This window comes from Myiozetetes cayanensis, unplaced genomic scaffold, assembly GCF_022539395.1.
Source record: "Myiozetetes cayanensis isolate MyiCay16 unplaced genomic scaffold, myiCay2020 scf5-8, whole genome shotgun sequence".
Taxonomy (NCBI): Eukaryota; Metazoa; Chordata; class Aves; order Passeriformes; family Tyrannidae; genus Myiozetetes; species Myiozetetes cayanensis.
Genome location: NW_026087742.1, coordinates 46,688,804 through 46,706,107, shown reverse-complemented (window position 1 = coordinate 46,706,107; position 17,304 = coordinate 46,688,804). Strand labels below are relative to the sequence as shown.

Genomic DNA, 17,304 nt, shown 5'->3' with positions numbered 1-17,304 from the left:
CAAAAATATTGAATAAACCATACCATTTGGAAATGGCTGCTGCTATGTGGTGTATGTAATGAGACACCAGCAAGAATGTCAGTTCTGTTCAGATTATCTTATTCAGAGAAAATAAATATATCCTGATGCCTTACATGTCTGAGGATTCAAACAAGCACAAATTTTCTATACAACACTTAAGAAGGCTAATAAGTGCCATATGGCACAGAGACTAAAGCCAGTGTTAGTGCTCATGCTGTGACAAGAGGTGTTCAGAACATCATCCCATTTTCAGCCATGCCAAGCCAGTGGGATGTCTTTGCCCATACCTTTCAAGCACCTTCTTCTGCACCAGATGAACTCAGTCACATTATTTTAGATATTCTGGACTGCAAAAAGACAAAAATGGGATTATTTTTTATTATCTGTGGTGTTCTGCTACCCTGTGGGGCCAGAGGAGACTCAGACCAAATGCTACTCAGTGTGGATGGGGTCAGTCAGAGGAGAGAGTGGTGAAGGTGTGAGCCTCTCTTGTGCTTGGGCTGCAGCTCTGAGGCCTCTCGCTGGGGCAGATGCTCTTAGCTGTCTAAGCAGTCAAAGATCAGAGATGCCATTTTAAGCCTTGAAAATCAGTGATGATCTGTCTCTTTGGTAAAAAGAGAGGTGCTTCAAAACCACATGGTTGGATTTGTTGAACAAATTTTCCTTGTCATGTTTTCTTTCAGCCTCATATTTAAATCTTCATTACTACTCTCCATTGTCAAGGGTTACATTCAAGCTTCAGAAATCAACACAGTTACAATGAAAACAAAACAAACAGTTGCATCTAAACCTAGGTATGTCTCTGCAGAATTATTCTCCTTTTTCCCAGTGGCAATATCTGGAGAACTTCCTCTATGTATCTTTGTTTGCCCTGCTCATGGGCATGACATAGGGCAAGAAGGGTTTCTGCAGAACTGCATTTTGTATAAAACTGACTCTCTGCCAAAAGTGTGCTTCTCTCTTCCCTTTTTTTTTTTTTTTAATTTGTGTTAACCATTGTTATCAAGGTAGCCTTGAAAACATGAGTTGAATATAAGTAGAGACAGTACTTCTTAATGTCACTCTGTAATCCACAAATGATATGTGGGCTAAGGTTCACAGTAGATTGTTAACATGGAAAATAAAGTCACTTCAATTTTAAAAATATCGAATTTGTTAGAAGGCAATTAAAATCACATTTTACATGGAAATACTATTTATTAAAGTCCTACTAATTTTTTGAGCAAAAGATTTCAGCCAAGCATTTCTCCAAAATGTCTTCAGCTTTATCTGCATCAAAAGGATTTGCTAGGAAAAAAAAAAGTTTATAGTAGCAGTGATTTGTGTGAACATAATTCCTTGAACTGCAGGAGTCTTTGTTTGAACATTTATATCACTGAAGGTAATGTCTTTGACTAGTGCTGGTGGGATCTCTCAAAAGTCCCGTAATGTTCTGAACTTTGAAACTTCAATGTATGTCACCCCTTTTCCATGCCCTGACACACAAACAGCATACCACCTCCAAAGATCAGTTTGGGTTTTAAAATTTTTTTATTGGAAACTTAGCAAGTGCTCCCCAAAAGCATGACCTCTACAATAAATTCATGTGCTCCTTCAATTCTTCACACATTGAGGATGTCAGCAAACAAAATACAAACCAGCGCAGAGATGCAGCCACCACATGCCTGTGACCTTTGCAAAGTCTGTTCATGGGCATCTCACTCAAATTTGGGACAGTGTGAATAGTGGTGACAGGGGAGAGAAGAAGCTAGCTTGCTTTGCATTATGTTAGTTGGAAATGCTCAGCTTCAAAGGATAAGCATCACACAACCAAGTCTGATCTAAAAAATCCAGTCATATCTGCTGTTTTTAGTTTCCCTTGCAGGGAAGACTGGGAACCAAGGAGGGCCAAGTCTGTTCCAGTGCACCTGCTTGAGGGGCAAATGTTACCTGTCAGGCACTAGAAGATACTCATGAGCAGGCTTCAAGCTGTTGCACAAAGATAATCAGGTGCTTCGAGGTGACCAGCTCATACTGCAGCCTTGCCTTCAGCACTGGTGAGGCCACAGCTTTGCTGGAGCCACTTGGCTCTGCAAACCCAAGCCCAAACTTAGACACAGTTATTGGCAGTAAGAAGGACAGAAGCAGAGGACATCCACAGAACACAGTTTCAGAGCTCCATTCTTTGGCACTGGAAAGGCTGTCCTGAAGGAACTGTGATCTAAAACAGGTCTGGCCAGCAACTTGGGTTGTATTCAGACACTTGTGATCGTAAGTGACACACTCTTCAGCACAGCTGGATCTGGCAAGAAACTTAATGGGGCTCTGGCCAGTATCTCTCTGTGGAACAACAGAAAGTTCCCACAGGCTTAAAATCCCTTCTTCACTGTGCTCACATAAATGTTAGCAGCTGGATGAGTGACCCAAACAGACCCTCTCACCTAGCAGCCCATTTGTGTGCAACCCTCACATGACTGGTTTTGCTAACCCTGTAATAAACAAAATACTGTCACAGGATAACTCAGACTTTGGACCTGGACAGATCCATGAGAAGGACGATAAAATCTACAAGTTGATCTCAGGCCAGAGTACCACTTTTTTTCAATCAGTCTGTGTGTCTCTGTGAGCAAGCCTCTATGCCAGACCAAAACAGCACAAGTAAATGATCAAGGCCGCTGAGCTTGTACATTGGGTTCATCCTATACTTAGAGACACATGACAAGCCAGGGTTGTCCCCAAAATTGGGACTGAATGACATGTCACATGGCAGTGAACAAGTTAAAGCATTATGTAAGATCATATGACCCATGTTACAGATAATCTGTCTTCAAATCACTTTATCGAGGAACTGAATTTTCACGAAGTTCCTAAACTGCCTTTGCTTTTAGCAAATAGGACTTTTTGCAACATTTGTATTTGAAAAACAGTATCTAAGCCTGAAAGAAGGTTCTGTGGGACTCCCCAGGTGGGACTCACCTCTCCTTGGTGTACCAAGGTCTGAGGAGGAAAGTGCATCAGATGCCAGGGTGCGCTCCCTTTTTTGTGTACATCACGGTGGGTTAGAGGCCATATCTAAACTGCACAACTGCAGATCCACACCAGCATGACCTTTCATCCAGAGCTGCAGCACGTTCCACAGCAGCTGTTCCAACAGGGACATATGCCACAATGCCTTTCCCCTGACACATGGCATCAGCTATGTCAGACTCAAAGAGAATGGGATGTATGTCTTCCTGGCAGTGAGGGGTTAATGGTTAGGCTCGATGGCATTTAAAGTTCTTTTCCAACCTAAAAGATTATATGATTCTATTAACTAGAGACCAGCTGGTGGCTAACAAATGTTGCTTTTACACATCCTGACAACCCAAGAGCACTTGGAAGAGGAGCAGCTATAATAAAACCTCTAAACCAAGTCAGCTGAGACTGGAGCACACGCGGTAGCACGGAGGAGAACGCTGGTTCTTCCTCAGCCAGTGCTCGGCCACTTTGACCCTGGGCGCGTTGATGCCCTGGGCCAGGCTGAGCCCCAGGCCAGGGTCGCGGTGTTAAACGAGGCCAAAGGCACCGCTGATAAGGCAGACAGATCCTCGTTGTGTAACCAGCCCAAACAAGCCGGCTGGCCCGGTGCGCACTGAGCGGCGGCGTTGGGCGCGATGCTGAAATCGCCGAGCTGCTGATGTGCGTGTCCCGATCTGCCGTCGCAACCCCGCGCGTCCCCGCCACGGGGACAAACAGCGCAGCGGGGGACACGCTCAGCCCACGGACCCCGCTGCCCAGCTCGGCCGCGACGCCGCCCGCCGCAGCGCCCCGCCCGCCGCCCGAGCGGCCCGAGATGGCGGCGCCCGGCGTCGTCCTCCCGGCGGTCGGGGGGCGGCCACGGGCCGGCGGGGGACACTCCCCCCCCGAGGGACGCGGCCGCCCTCCGCGTCCCGCCTCCCGCTGCCACGCACGGCCGGCGCTGCGGGGCGGGGGAGGGCGGGCGGCCGGCGGGACACGGTGCGGGGGCACAGGCGTGCGGGGGCACTGCGGTGCGCTGGGGACGGGCGCTGCTGGAGGGGGTGTCCCGTGTCAGGCGGGCGCTGGCAGCGTGCCGGCGGCTGCTCGGGCGTGTGTCTCCCTCCCACTTCGTGAGGATTTGCGGTTTGTCTTCCGACACAGGGCTTGAACCCCCCACGCAGAAATGAGGAAGGTTTTGTGCGTGGAGCCCGTCATTTTCATCTACATTTTCGCGACTTTCCTGACGATCCCGCTGGTGCAGCAGTTTATCTACCGGCGGCTGTGGGAGCAGGAGTTCAACTCCACTTTCGTGAGCGATAGCAATGTCAGTCACTGCGAGCAGAATAAGAGCAGCCCGGCTTATATCAAACAGAAGGTAAGACGGAGGAAGAAGTAACAATTATAAATAAACTCGCAGCCAAGAGGTGCTGCCTCAGCGTAATCTCCTGTTTTATAACCTTACTTAACCTTTTGTAGACGGAAAAGCTGTAGCTTTACAACCTGCTCTCACTTGACCGTCTCATTGCTCGTGTGTTTCACTGTTGGTAGTGGCAGTGCTTTAAAAGACAAAGATTTGTCTCCAGGAAGATGCTGACATGAATTCGTATTTTAGCAGGAGCTGAAAATCATTTGAGAGGATTGGGCCCGAACTGGCATTGGGCTGACATACAGCTCCTCCCAGCAACTCGTGCATGTGTTTGTGAGCCATTAGTTGCCTTTGGTGCTCCTAGTGTTCTTTGTAACCATGTAAAGTTTAGCAAATGTCCTGTAATTTTGAGGAATAAGACCTAGTTTAGAATACATTGATTTCAGAGGAATTACAAGAATGAGGAACAGGGGAGGTGAAAATAAAAAGGGTTGTGTTTTTAAAATGTGAAAAAAAATTGGCTGATCTTTGCACAGTCAAATATAATTGATGGTTTACCATTCAGAGCACTAGTCTGCCTTGTTGAAATACAAAGACATCAAGATGGCAGCATCTCACAGTCAATTACATTTTAGCACATTTTCATAATTCAGCGTGCTGGATAGCAAACTGTTGGTTGGTACCTCTTCCAATGCACTTCTAATGCAGTTTTAATGCTTCTATTCTGCTAACTATGAGCTGTCAGCAGAAGAGATGATCATACTCCCATTTTCCTTTCCTCTCTCCCACCATGTATTGTATTTTGCCAGTATGCAGTTACAGGTTATGGTTTGGATTTAAGTGGGACACTGATTCAAAAGAAAGCTCATCTCTTGCTTTGAGGTTGCTTTTTGAGTGTTAAGCAGTACATTGCTCTGACACTCTGTGGCCACATGATTGCTGTGCCTAACATGAGAATAGCAAAGGGAACACATTTCCAGAAGAGATACAACAGAACCATCTTTGTCAACAACAATTGGCAGTTGGGTTGGATTAAGTAGAAGATTAAACCACTGTAAGGTCAGAAAAGTAGATGACTTAGAGTATTAATTACACGGAAGGTGGAGTTACAGAAACAGTCAGCTGGCATTCCCTTATGCTTCTGAAAAGGTGGCACTTTAAAGTTTTTGCTCACATTCCATATTTGAATCTCTCATGTGCTGCATATATGCAAGACTGAGCACTTGATCTTATCTGCCTCATTTGTCATATAGAAAAGATTTTGAACGGTGTTTTCATTAAAGGGGATCGAAGAAATAATTCAGGATTTTTAGCATGGTGTAAGTTCTTTGTCATGTGACAGAAGCTGGTCTTAGTAGAAAGAATGTGAAAGTAAAAGGGTCAATAGAATTGTAGTCCAGCATGACTTCTGGGCTGACCCATGGGGATAATAACCAGTTATTGTCTGACTAATGCTTGTATTTTATTTAGTATTACCTTCCCCATTGGTGCTATGTCTGGGCATTTTATCATACAGAACAAGCAGCTCTAAGGAAACCATAAGTGGTACATACAGTTCTAATTGCAGAGCCCATAAAGAAACTTACATTTCACAAACATTTTTGCATTTTGCAACCCCCCCAGATTCAACCTGGTTTTCAAATTGCCATCACCTATGGTTCAATATAAGACTATATTTCTTTTTGCAAAACACTAAAGCAGAATCTTATTTTCAGCTGAAGTTTAGATGGCATCTCTGAGGTGGTGGTGAATTCACACATTACAGGTCTTTTGGTTACAAAGTATAATTAACTTGGTATTTGAGACAGCAGTTGAATAATGGCCAACAGAACTTCTTTGTTTCCGTTTCCTGCAAAATTTCCATTTGCTCCATTTTGGTGATTGCCAGTAGGGCATGAGCTTTTGAACAATTACGGACTTGTTTGGGTATCTTGCCTGCATTTTTATACCACATTTGTTACCATCGCTTAAGAATTTAAATGCTCAAAACACCCATTAATTTAAGTGGAAACTGGTCTCTGTGCTGAGTAATAGTCCTGTGTATGGGCCAGAGAGTAGACCCACTAACTTAAATCCATGCCCTTTCCCAAGGAAGCATGAAGTAGGTATTCTGGATTTCGCAAGACCATCCTAACTGACATATGTTTATAGATTTTGCTCTTAGGAGTGTTCCCAAGAGGCCTAGTTTGGCATTAACTTTTAGAAGCACATCTCCCTTAATAGTTAATTTAGTGAAAGTTCTTATATTCTGAGAATGAAGAAACTTTATACTAATCTCACCTGTTTCAAATAAAAATGTAAACAAAAATTGAAGACAAAAATCACTTGTAGCCTGCAAAAAAAGTAGAATATAATTCAAGATGTATAGTCTTTGCAGCAGTTAGATTAATTATTTCTTACAATTCGAAGAAAATTAGTCATAATAAAGTGAGTTCAGTGGTAATTTGAGTACAAGCTGAAGCATTCTGATCACTGGCTTGGATAATACTTTTTTATTATCTCAGGAAGAGCTATATTATTAATCATTAAACATGATTTATCATCCCATTTACTTATTATCCAATCTATGCATTTTCCTTTGCTACTAAGTAATATTTTTTTATATTATGAGCCTGTCAGTTTATCATGTCCTGTACATTGTTCAATCTCAGGCACTGCACTTCTCTCTTAATTAATCTTTATGCACATTATTGCTTCTTCATTTTTATTCCTTTAATTTTGAAATCAGTGATTTTAAGATCTATTTCTGTCCATTGTGAGTAATTTTTCAGAGTAGAGTGAATTTGCAGATTAAAAAACTAGACCTTTCTCTTCAAATGTATGTAGTTGTATTGATTATTGGAGTTACATGATTTTAAAGCAGCTGAGGGTTTGACCTGTCATTTTCTGTATTTGTTTTTATTGGTTTTATAAAACCATAAAGTAGATAGTTGCATGCCTTGCACTCTACATGGAGTTTTCCTGTACTTCTGTCTTCTAGTTGTCTTGTTAGAAAACATCAAGTCTTTTATGATAGCAAGTTTACAGTCATTTGTGGTATCTTGATGTGTAGTCATGTTCTTTATGTTGCACAACTTCTTCCAAAAAGAAAGACCCGCTAATATTTGTGCGTTTATTCCTTCAGTATGGTTTGGCAATAATATTTGTATTCTATGGTTAATGGGGGTTGAGATGATATATAACATTTTATTCTTAAGGCAGTACCATTTGTTTGATGCTCATGTCTTTGAACATGATGATTCTAGTAAAGAAAAGATGTCTGCAATGGCATAGAGTTCTCTTTTGTCAGCAGTGGAGGAGTTAAAGATCAGAATAACATTTTCTGTCTCAATTTGTTCAATCTTCATGGTTTTGACCCTTCCAGGGTGATAACAGGGCTGGACTTTGGGATACCATGAATCCTATGGCAGTCAGGGAAGAGAGTAAAAGACTTTCTAGTGCTGGCAATCTTGAAGGCTTTCCTTGAGGACCTCAGGATCAGTTGAATTTTCCTCTTGCAATAAAACCTGGTATCTTGTAAACAAAGGAAGAGATTGAACTAGAAAGTCATGGTCTTTGCCTATAAATATAAACATGAATTTATAAAGCATTTAGCAGCTTTTAAAATTGCCCAGAATACATCCCTGTAAGTTCTAGGGTTTTTTCAATTTTGTGAATGCTGCTCAGTAAGGATTATGTTCGCTCCAGAGGAATACATGGAATATAGATCAATACAAGCTGAGAATGGTGTGAGCCAACTTATACAGGTGTACCTGCTACTGATTTAAGTGTGCAATTCAGTGCTATACCTCAGAAAACTTCAAGAAAACTTTCAGTGTGACTTTACTTTCTGCACCTTAAAGTTTATCTTTGAGAGTATAAAGGGTTTGTGCAACTAAAGTTACTACATTTTCTCACCCTTTTCTTCTGTCTGATGAGATGGTTTTCTTTGAAAGGGATGTTGTAGCTGCTGTCTGTCAAGTCTGCATCTATGCATTAAAAGCAACATCTCAATTAGCTTGCTGAGTATCCTTTAGCAGCTGCATTCACAACAAGATCTCTTTTTTTTTTATTTAAAAAACCTTTAACCTTCCTTTAGGGTTTTTTTTCTGCAGCCATTCATGATCTGTTAAATGGTTTTTGATTTTTTATACTTCTGTTAAAAAGAATTATGAAATTTTCCCCATAATGGGTGTTTACAGTTTATTGTTACAGTGTTAGTTGCTACTGCTCCTTATATGACACCTGCTGTAGCATATGTATAGAGACATCACTGACTTGGACAGTTTATGAACCCAGAGCTTTACAGTGTTTGCAAAATTAGTTAATTCACATATCTATGAGTCAGTATAATATTTAGTCCTTAGGACGTAGGTGGGTTGCCTTTAAGGGCCATTCTATTCTTCTATAATATTTAGTGCTGTATTTCACATTTGTAGTTGTTACTACTGGTAGTAGTAGTAGTAGTAACATAGTACATTGGGATGTCAGAGCAAATCCTGATCTGTTTACTCGCATAATGTGCTTTACTCTGCAACTTGTTTCTTGTAATGCTCTCAGTAGAATTATTTGTGAGGAAAAATGGGAGCATGGGGTGTGTTCCTCAATCAAAGACTGGTTTACTACTGATTTCTGAGTAGTATTAAAATAGCCCAGTGTCCTTTCTCCCTACCCTGTATTGAAGGAGTACCAGCTCTTGTAAATGCATGTTCAAAAGAATTATTCTCTCATCTCCATTGAAACTCCTCTGTTAACACTACTAGTAAGACTGTGCCTTAAAAACTAATTTTTGGTTTAAAATGTAACAAGGGATATTTGAGGGATATTGCAAATCAAATTACAAAAGCAGGAGTCTGAATATGCAATTCCTTTGTATTAGTGATTACTATAATGTATTCTTATATAGTAATGCGCTCTATTTTATTATAGCATAATATCGTAATGTCATATAATCTTATAGAATTACATTGCATTAGGTTTAATAATAGTATCATTTGAAATCTATAAACATGTACTGTGCTATTCATTATATTGCATACTAATAATTATGTAAATAATATTGTTACAGATTTTTCCCAATGTATTACAGTATTTACAATTATTTTTATTTTCTCTTTGCAGGAAGTTCAAGAAAAAGCCTCTGTTTTTAATATGCAGTTGGACTTAACTGGGGCCATTCCCAGCCTTATAGTTGCCTTTGTCATTGTAGCTAATGGGGATCGCCAGGGACACAAAAGGTCTTTAGTTTTACCATCAATGGGAGCTTTGATTGCTGGTATTAGCCTCACTGCAATATCATATTTTTCCTTGTCACTCTCTGTCCTATTTGCAGTTGCATTTGTTACTGGACTGTTTGGGAGTATAGCAACTTTCCTTGGAGGAGGCTTTGCTTTTATAGCAGATGGTTGTCATGATGAAAACCAGAAAACAACACGAATAGCTGTAGTGGATTTGATTTTTGGAGTTGTATCTGGATTGGCAGGACTCTCATCTGGCTACTTTCTAAGAGGAATAGGCTTTACGTGGACATTTGTGACAGCATCTCTGCTTCATGTCATTAATATCATCTATATTATATTTTTTCTGGAAGATACTGTAAGTGTATCTGAATTCCAGCATGAGGCACCAGTATCCTGTAAAGAACTTCTCAGAGAGACATTTTCTGGAGTGTACATGCTTTTTAAAACTGCCCCTTATAAAAAGAGAATTTTAATAATTGTGTTACTTTTTGCATTTATGACTTATATGTTTACTATGATTGGTGGGAGTTCGCTTTTTACACTGTATGAACTGGATGAACCGCTCTGCTGGAATGAAGTATATATTGGATATGGAGCAGCTGCATTCACATCTGTCTCTCTGACCAGTTTTTTAGGAGTTTACTTATTTTCTAAATGTCTCAAAGACATTTATATTGTCTTTATTGGGATATTTTCTTACATTGGAGGAATGATCATGGCTGCCTTTGCCAAAACTACCCTGCTCATGTTTTTAGGTAAGTTCAGAATCAGTTTTTCCATGGTCAAAAATATGCATGAAAATACTGCTATGTTATCTGTAATGAATGCAGTTGTTGGATATTGGACATACTGTCTTGAAGGGGGTCATAGAGAGGTAAAATATACATGGTTGATCAGGCTGATCCAAGTGATTTGATTAAAAGATGAAGTGTGTGGAGAGAACGGAGTGAATGGCTTATGATTTGGTTTTGGTGCTGTACAAATATATTTGATTTATTAATTTCTCTGTGCTCGGATAACTGTGTCTCAGTGCACTTCTAGTTCTTTTCTGGTGCTTTGTATTATGTGAGGAACTAAGCACTGAAACGTGTATGACTAATTCATTTGCAATGTATTTGTAAAATCCTGGAGTTTAATTACTTCAATATCTCATGACTGCTTTACAGTGAGAGTGCCATCTTTGTTCTGCTTTATGCCTATTCCTGTTCTCCGATCCATGCTGTCAAAAGTGGTTCTAGCTGGTGAACAAGGTGAGTAGCATTTGTTTTTAAACAGTAAAATAATACAGTGTTTCAGAACAGAGATGCACCAAGATTACCTTTAAACAAACAGATCTGTGTTGGTATTTTAAGACTGCTTTTCTTTCAAGTTCCATATAATATGACCCTCTGTCTTGATATTAATGGCTTTTGATTCTGCATTTAATATAAGGAACATTGTGTTAAAAACCACTTCAAGTTTCAACCTTTAAAGGAGACACTATTCTTAAAATAAAGACCATGGGGAACTTGAAGCAGAAGAATGCTGAAGATTTATACAAATGTGATTTCAGAAGGGCTTCTACATTCACAAGATTTTGACATGTAGAGAAAGATATATTTTATTATTTAGTCAGTCATACCTACTAATTTAGAAAGGTAAGCAGTAGGTGGTCAACCTTCAAAGCACTTGAAAACAATTAGATCTTCATCTATGGAGGAACCCATCTTCATGGGTGCCTATGGCTTCTTAAACATGTCACAAAAATGTAACACATTACTTCTCAAAGTCCTTTGCTTAAGGAACACAGGAAAAAAAACATGTCAGGTCTCAAAATGTGGCTCTAATATCCCATATTTTGCTTTTGGGGAGCATATATTTTCTAGATTTTGGGAAACGTATGTTTTCTAGAAACATTCTCCTGAGTTATTTGGTTTTATTTTTTAGAGGACTAATCTTTGTATACTAAAACAAAGATCTCCTTGTACTAGCTGTGTTAACATAGACCTCTGTTTTTGCAGTTTCTTAGCATTCTTCAGGGCTTTGGGTACTTGAGTAGTTTGATGCAGGAATCAGGTTGCCTCGTCATCCTTTTCTGCTTACGTATAGTGATCTTGTTTGTGGTCCTGTGATTATGAATACAGCTTGGGAAAATGTGTTCAACAAGATACTGATGGGATAGACTGTCACCCCAAAGGGTAGTTCAGTCAAAAAAATACGTTATTTCTTTCCTTTCAAAAATAAGAGAAACATGGTTAGATGCTGAACCAGCAGTCTTCATTGGATCAGTCTTTTCGGCATATGGGAGTAAAGATTAGAGCAGGAAGAAACAATAAAGGGAAGAGTGAGAATAAAAAAGAAAATTGGAAGGGATAAAGGATGGAAATGTGTAGAACATAGTTAATGAGGATGAACAGGTTGAATTTCATGTGATAAGCAGATTCAAGAAAGTAGGAATGGTGACAGAATAGTAGCAAAGAAAAATAGTTCCCATCAGCAAAATGTTTTATTTTGGTTTTTATTCATTAAGAAGAACAAGCATATTGTAGGAGTTTCCACAGAAGACATTTCCATAGCAAAGTATGATACTCTGATGCTTTTTACTTCTGTACTTGCAAAAATACTGTCGATAGGTCTTTCAAAACATGTTTTAAAATGTCAGTATTTTGAAGAGGTTTTGTTTTATTTTGTTTTGTTTGTAATTCACCATTTATTTTTGGCAGGTGCTGTGTTTGCTTGTATTGCCTGTTTAGAAGTTGTGACCGGCAGTGTTTCAGTTTCAGTTTTTAATATTATCTATGCAACTACTGTTGCATGGTTTTCAGGCTTTAGCTTCCTCCTATCGGCAGGCCTTTGTCTAATTCCACTGACTGTCCTGTGGTAAGTACAGATCAGGAGGGTGCTTCTGACTGCTTTTGCCAGTAATTTCTGTTCTGACATGGATTGAAGCTGAATGGTTTAGTGTGGTAGATCTCAGACTTTACTATTTTCTAGTGCACTGTAGAAGCTCCAGTTTCACACTTTTTCTCTGATCCAGCTGCCTTCCCTCGGCCTTATGCTGTGAACTTCCCCCAAAGTGAAGTCTACCTTGAATGTACTGCTTGTGGGACACACCATAGCCTTGACCACATGTGTGTGCCTTCCCTTGGTTTGAGACCTTTACATGGTCTTTTTTACAGGAAAGCCTTTCACAAAGAACAAAAGTAACAGATCGCTTGAAATGCATGAGCTTAATTTTGCAATCTGAGCTCTTCTAGATGCTAATTAGGGTTATAAACATGACCAATCACGCCGTGAATTTAATGGAAAGCTCTCAGTCCTGATCTTTGGTCATGAGTACCTTGTGACCCAGTGCCATTAAAATCTGTAAAAGATTTTAAGGTCCAAAAGAATAAACCTCTAAATGTGTTTAAAAAATAGACCTCTATAGCAGTTGTGTCTAATCGTATCTGACCACCTAGTAATACTGACAGTGAAATATCATTATTCATGAGTACTCATAAAAGCAAAGGTCACTTCATGTTATTTCCAATATAAATTACTTCTTTTTAGGATGCTGAAACAAAAATCTAAGTGACAGAAGGATCACTTTTCATTAGATAGATTTATATTCAATGGGAGGGGGAGAAAGATGTATTCCTTAAGAGGGTGGTACTCTTGCTAGAGACTTATGTATTTTTTCCTAATACTTAGACTTCACCTCAGTCACCTTTTATCTCTACATCAGCTGCACTTTAAGATTTAAATAGGCAGTGATAATGCTGTAGATTTAGAACATTTCACATAATTTCAAGTCTGTATGTGCTTCACTACAGATATTTACCATCAATCAGTCCCTCCTAACATCAGGAGTGTAGTCCATCATCATCACAGATTTTTGGAAGTTATTTTTCTTTACGTTCTATCATTAGTGTTTCAGGTATCAGACCCTTGGAATAACCTTTCGTTTTGAGAGTATCATGAAATGTTGCTGTTGGAGAGCAGAAAGGGTAGTTGTTCCAGTCTGTAATGGACATGGTAGCTGAGTACTTTGATCAAAGACAGCTGTTATGATATTGTCTGACTTCTCTAATGAGGACAAGTAGTGTCATTGCTTTTGTTTACTAAGACACATCAACAGCTCTGTGCCACAGAAGATGGCTGTACAGAGCGATCCAGTGTAATTGTTGGTGCTGAATCAGAATGCTGTAAGTAACATCTCAACTAAAGATACCTGTCTTACCTTTGTCTTACAGCTGGCTTCTGTGCACAAGCTGGAATGGGGAGGACTTGGCTTTGCTGGTACCTGAAGAAGTATCCAGCATAGAGAGCGCTGATAGTTGAACAAAGGATCCACATATCTGGGATTTCTAATCTGACGTGCAGTGGCAGATTTCTAATCTGACGTGCAGAGACCATTGTGTCATAGAGAGACCATAGACATAACACAACACAATCTCCAAGTGGCCCTGCAGCAATAAGCACTAAACTGGTAGCACTCTATACCCAGTCTTTCAGCACTTGACTGAAGCTAGCTCCTAACTATGCAAATAGGCAATTGAGGTTATAATGCTGCTTTCAGCATGAAGAAAAAAAATTAGGTAGGGAGATACTCTTTCCACTTACCTTTTCTCGAGTTTAAGAATGTCAGGTGTGGATTGTGATACATCTTGTATCATTCTAAATTGAGTGAGATAAGTTATCAACTCAGAGGGTGCTGGCAATTCTGCTGAAGCCATTGGAGCTTCTGCCAGCTGAGGATGTGGTCGACTGAGTACATCTTTAAAGTCCTGTCTTAATGATGAAGCCCCCAAACCTCTCTAAAATTACTAAAAAGGTAGTTTTTTTCAGAAAGCAACCACTTAACATCTGCTGCAAGCAGACTTACTGCTCTGCAGCTAGCAGAGAGTGTTTGTGTAAGTATAATGTATGATGTGTGGACCTTGCCTGTGATTTAGTTCTTAAAATGGATTTTCACACAGAACTTTCAGGAAATTTCCGGCTTGCAGAGTGTGAAGTTCAGCCTGTGCCTACATTTTGCAGAGGCCATATTGCACATTTATAATTTTCCATATATTAGGGACTGCATATAGGCATCTCTGGGTTTTGTCCCAGAGATATTTCTTATTTTTTAGTTAAGTTGGTACTTGGTTTAAATGTTTCTTTTAGTGAAAGGCTGTAATAGCATTTCTTATCAGTGGATCTTTATTTTTTTAACAACCCTGAAATGAGGTGACCAAAACTGAATCATGTATCTAGTCATCTTGCAACAAATGCAGCATAATTATATGAGCACTTGAACGGCATTTCTCTTCTTCAAAGCACCGTACAAATGCTATTAAGAACATCCTTCCATAATAGATACTCTCTTCCCTGTTGCACAGAGAGAAATTAACAGAGAGGACAAGTGACATGCCCAGGGCCACAGTGCAAACTGGTGACTGCCAAACCTAGGAATCAGTTTCAGCATTGACTCCTCACCTTTTCCCTTGAGATCTTTAAGTAGAAATTATTCTGAGTATTAGCTTCTGGAGTGCACAGTGGAAGTGAAAATACAATACCATGTTACAGACCACTCCCAGATGTTTATTTTTTGAAGAGTTTGACAGCCAATACTGTTCTGATCTCTGAAAGTTGTGTGTGACTTGTCCCCCAAAACAGATTAGGCAGAGAAGTCAATATAATGGAAAGTGGTTGACATTTAGAGAAGGAAACCTCTAGGAAAGCAACTATGATGTGGAAACCGACTTGCACACAGCATAGGATAAAAATGCTCACAGACAGAGCATGTGCTGTATAATGATGACCTGCTTACAGCCATTGATACTCATCACACAAACAGAGTACTCCTGCAGAACTTTTCAGTGGTACTCCACCAAAAAATAGTAGTACAGCATCGTGATGATACTATTGTAGATCCTTTACAATTGAACAATTGCATTGCTTACAAGTTATGTATTGTGCTCACTGAGAAGGTTTGAAAGAGGGTTCAAATCACGTAAAGGACATCACAGGTGAAAACAGTACTGTTTATCCAGGGCAGGGGGGAACAAGTATTTACACAGCTAACAGCTATAGCCAGCTCTTACACTTCTGTCCTGAACTACTGAGGCTGATATTAGCAATTAAAGATCATTAGATCTCGGTAGTTCAGACACTAGCCAGAAAATAAAACTGCTTAACTCTCCTCCTTTGAGGTGCCCAAGTTACTTCCAACTTGTAGGCTGAGTTCTACAATAATCAGTGGGTCCAAAATATAATGAGTACTTGTGGAGAGATTAAGAAAACACTGATGTAAAGGATTTCAGCACAAAGATTACATTGTCTGCCTTGCCTCTTCATTATGCAGTTATGTAAGGCTGTATGAAATTAACTATTTCACAGAAAACTGCCTGGGAAAAAAAAAGCAAATGAAGAAATTTTCCTCTTCTTCAGTGCACACTTCTGCTAGCACTCAGAAGGTAGCAACAAAGCAAGCCAGTTCCATAGTGGTAGTGTGTCAGTCCAATTGAGAACAAGCACGTACGCTTCAGGAACGGCTTTGTTATGGTATGATTTTACTGTACAATGTATGTGCTGTTTGCAGAGTATTTCTTGTAGATGCAGCATTTAGAACTGGCTGTAAATTTAGGTCAAAGGATATGAACTGTGGTAAAATGCCCAGCATGGTGCAAGCTGAGGAACCCAAGTACTAATGTGCTTCAGATTAATAAATCAAAATCTCAGATTATAATAATTGTTTTACTTGTGTATAATGCAAATTATTTTGATATAAATTCATAATGAAGTTTGGTTTTTTAAACTCTGTTGTATTTGTAGTTCTTGCACTTTTTAAAATTTTGACAAATGGCCAATGGCATGACTGGTAGAAGAATGTTTGTGTAAACAGAAGGAGCAGCACTATGGTATCATCTATTTTTTGTGGTCATAACAAACAGCAGAGCAGGAGGATGTGCTTTTGCCTCCCTCTTGCACCTGGGGAGAGGAAAGGATGCTGCCGAGAAGATCAGTACCAAGAAGATCAGTACCAGGTAGGGAATTGCAGAGCAGGGACAGCATCCCATGTGGAAGAAGTCAGGGTGGGGGCTTCTGTTGCACCTGCCAGAGCAGTGGATCCAGAAGTGTTTTCCTCCCTGTGCTCTTTCAGGGTCTGTTCCAGCTCTGTTGCCAACGTGTGGCATGCCTCTGTGAGTTGCTGTGTGCAGCATCTGCTTTACAGAATTAGGCTTATCCAAAATGGGGAGAATGGGCTGGGGCAGAAAGCGCAGTCCTCAGCCCAACCCCTGCAGCACTGTCTGAGCATAACCCTTCCTATTTATCTCAAAAGATCTTAGCCTCAGTCCTGTTTGACTCCCAGTACTTTTATTAACAGCATAAATTCTTGCATAGGCCTCTTACACATACTATTTGCTTTCCAGCCTGGCTAAAACCCTAAGATTAGCTTCCTTACAGACATAATGAACAAGGCACCTTCCTGCCTCTGAACATGGCTTGATCTCACCCAGGATTATTACAAAGTATACTCATTGTTGAACTAAACCACCTAGAAATTGCATGCAACCTCCTAATCTGCATTTGGTTCTTCACTGCACTAACGAGAAACTCTACTAAATTACTCATCTTAATGCAGTTTTGCTCAGATGCGGTAGCATCTGCCTTTCAACCAACACTAGAAAAGGCCAACCAGCTCAATACACTGAAGTGGGGAGCTATAAGGTACCAGTAACTACAACTATTGGATGGCTCCCTGTTTTCTGGAACAGC

The 17,304-nt window shown here is 40.1% G+C and overlaps 1 protein-coding gene across 2 annotated transcripts; it reads left to right on the top strand.

Moving 5' to 3' along the window:
* The first annotated feature begins 4,013 nt into the window (after nucleotides 1–4,013).
* Nucleotides 4,014–16,281, top strand: SLC46A3 (solute carrier family 46 member 3). Of its 2 annotated transcripts, XM_050331561.1 has the most exons (6): nucleotides 4,014–4,028; nucleotides 4,159–4,372; nucleotides 9,464–10,337; nucleotides 10,749–10,832; nucleotides 12,285–12,441; nucleotides 13,797–16,281. In XM_050331561.1, exons 2-6 carry the CDS (start codon nucleotides 4,181–4,183, stop codon nucleotides 13,882–13,884), a joined length of 1,395 nt encoding a protein of 464 aa, XP_050187518.1. In that variant the 5' UTR covers nucleotides 4,014–4,028; nucleotides 4,159–4,180; the 3' UTR covers nucleotides 13,885–16,281. The 2 variants fall into 2 exon arrangements, with proteins under 2 accessions (XP_050187518.1, XP_050187519.1); XM_050331562.1 differs by lacking the exons at nucleotides 4,014–4,028; nucleotides 12,285–12,441 and having other exon boundaries at nucleotides 4,046–4,372.
* Nucleotides 16,282–17,304: the final 1,023 nt, after the last annotated feature.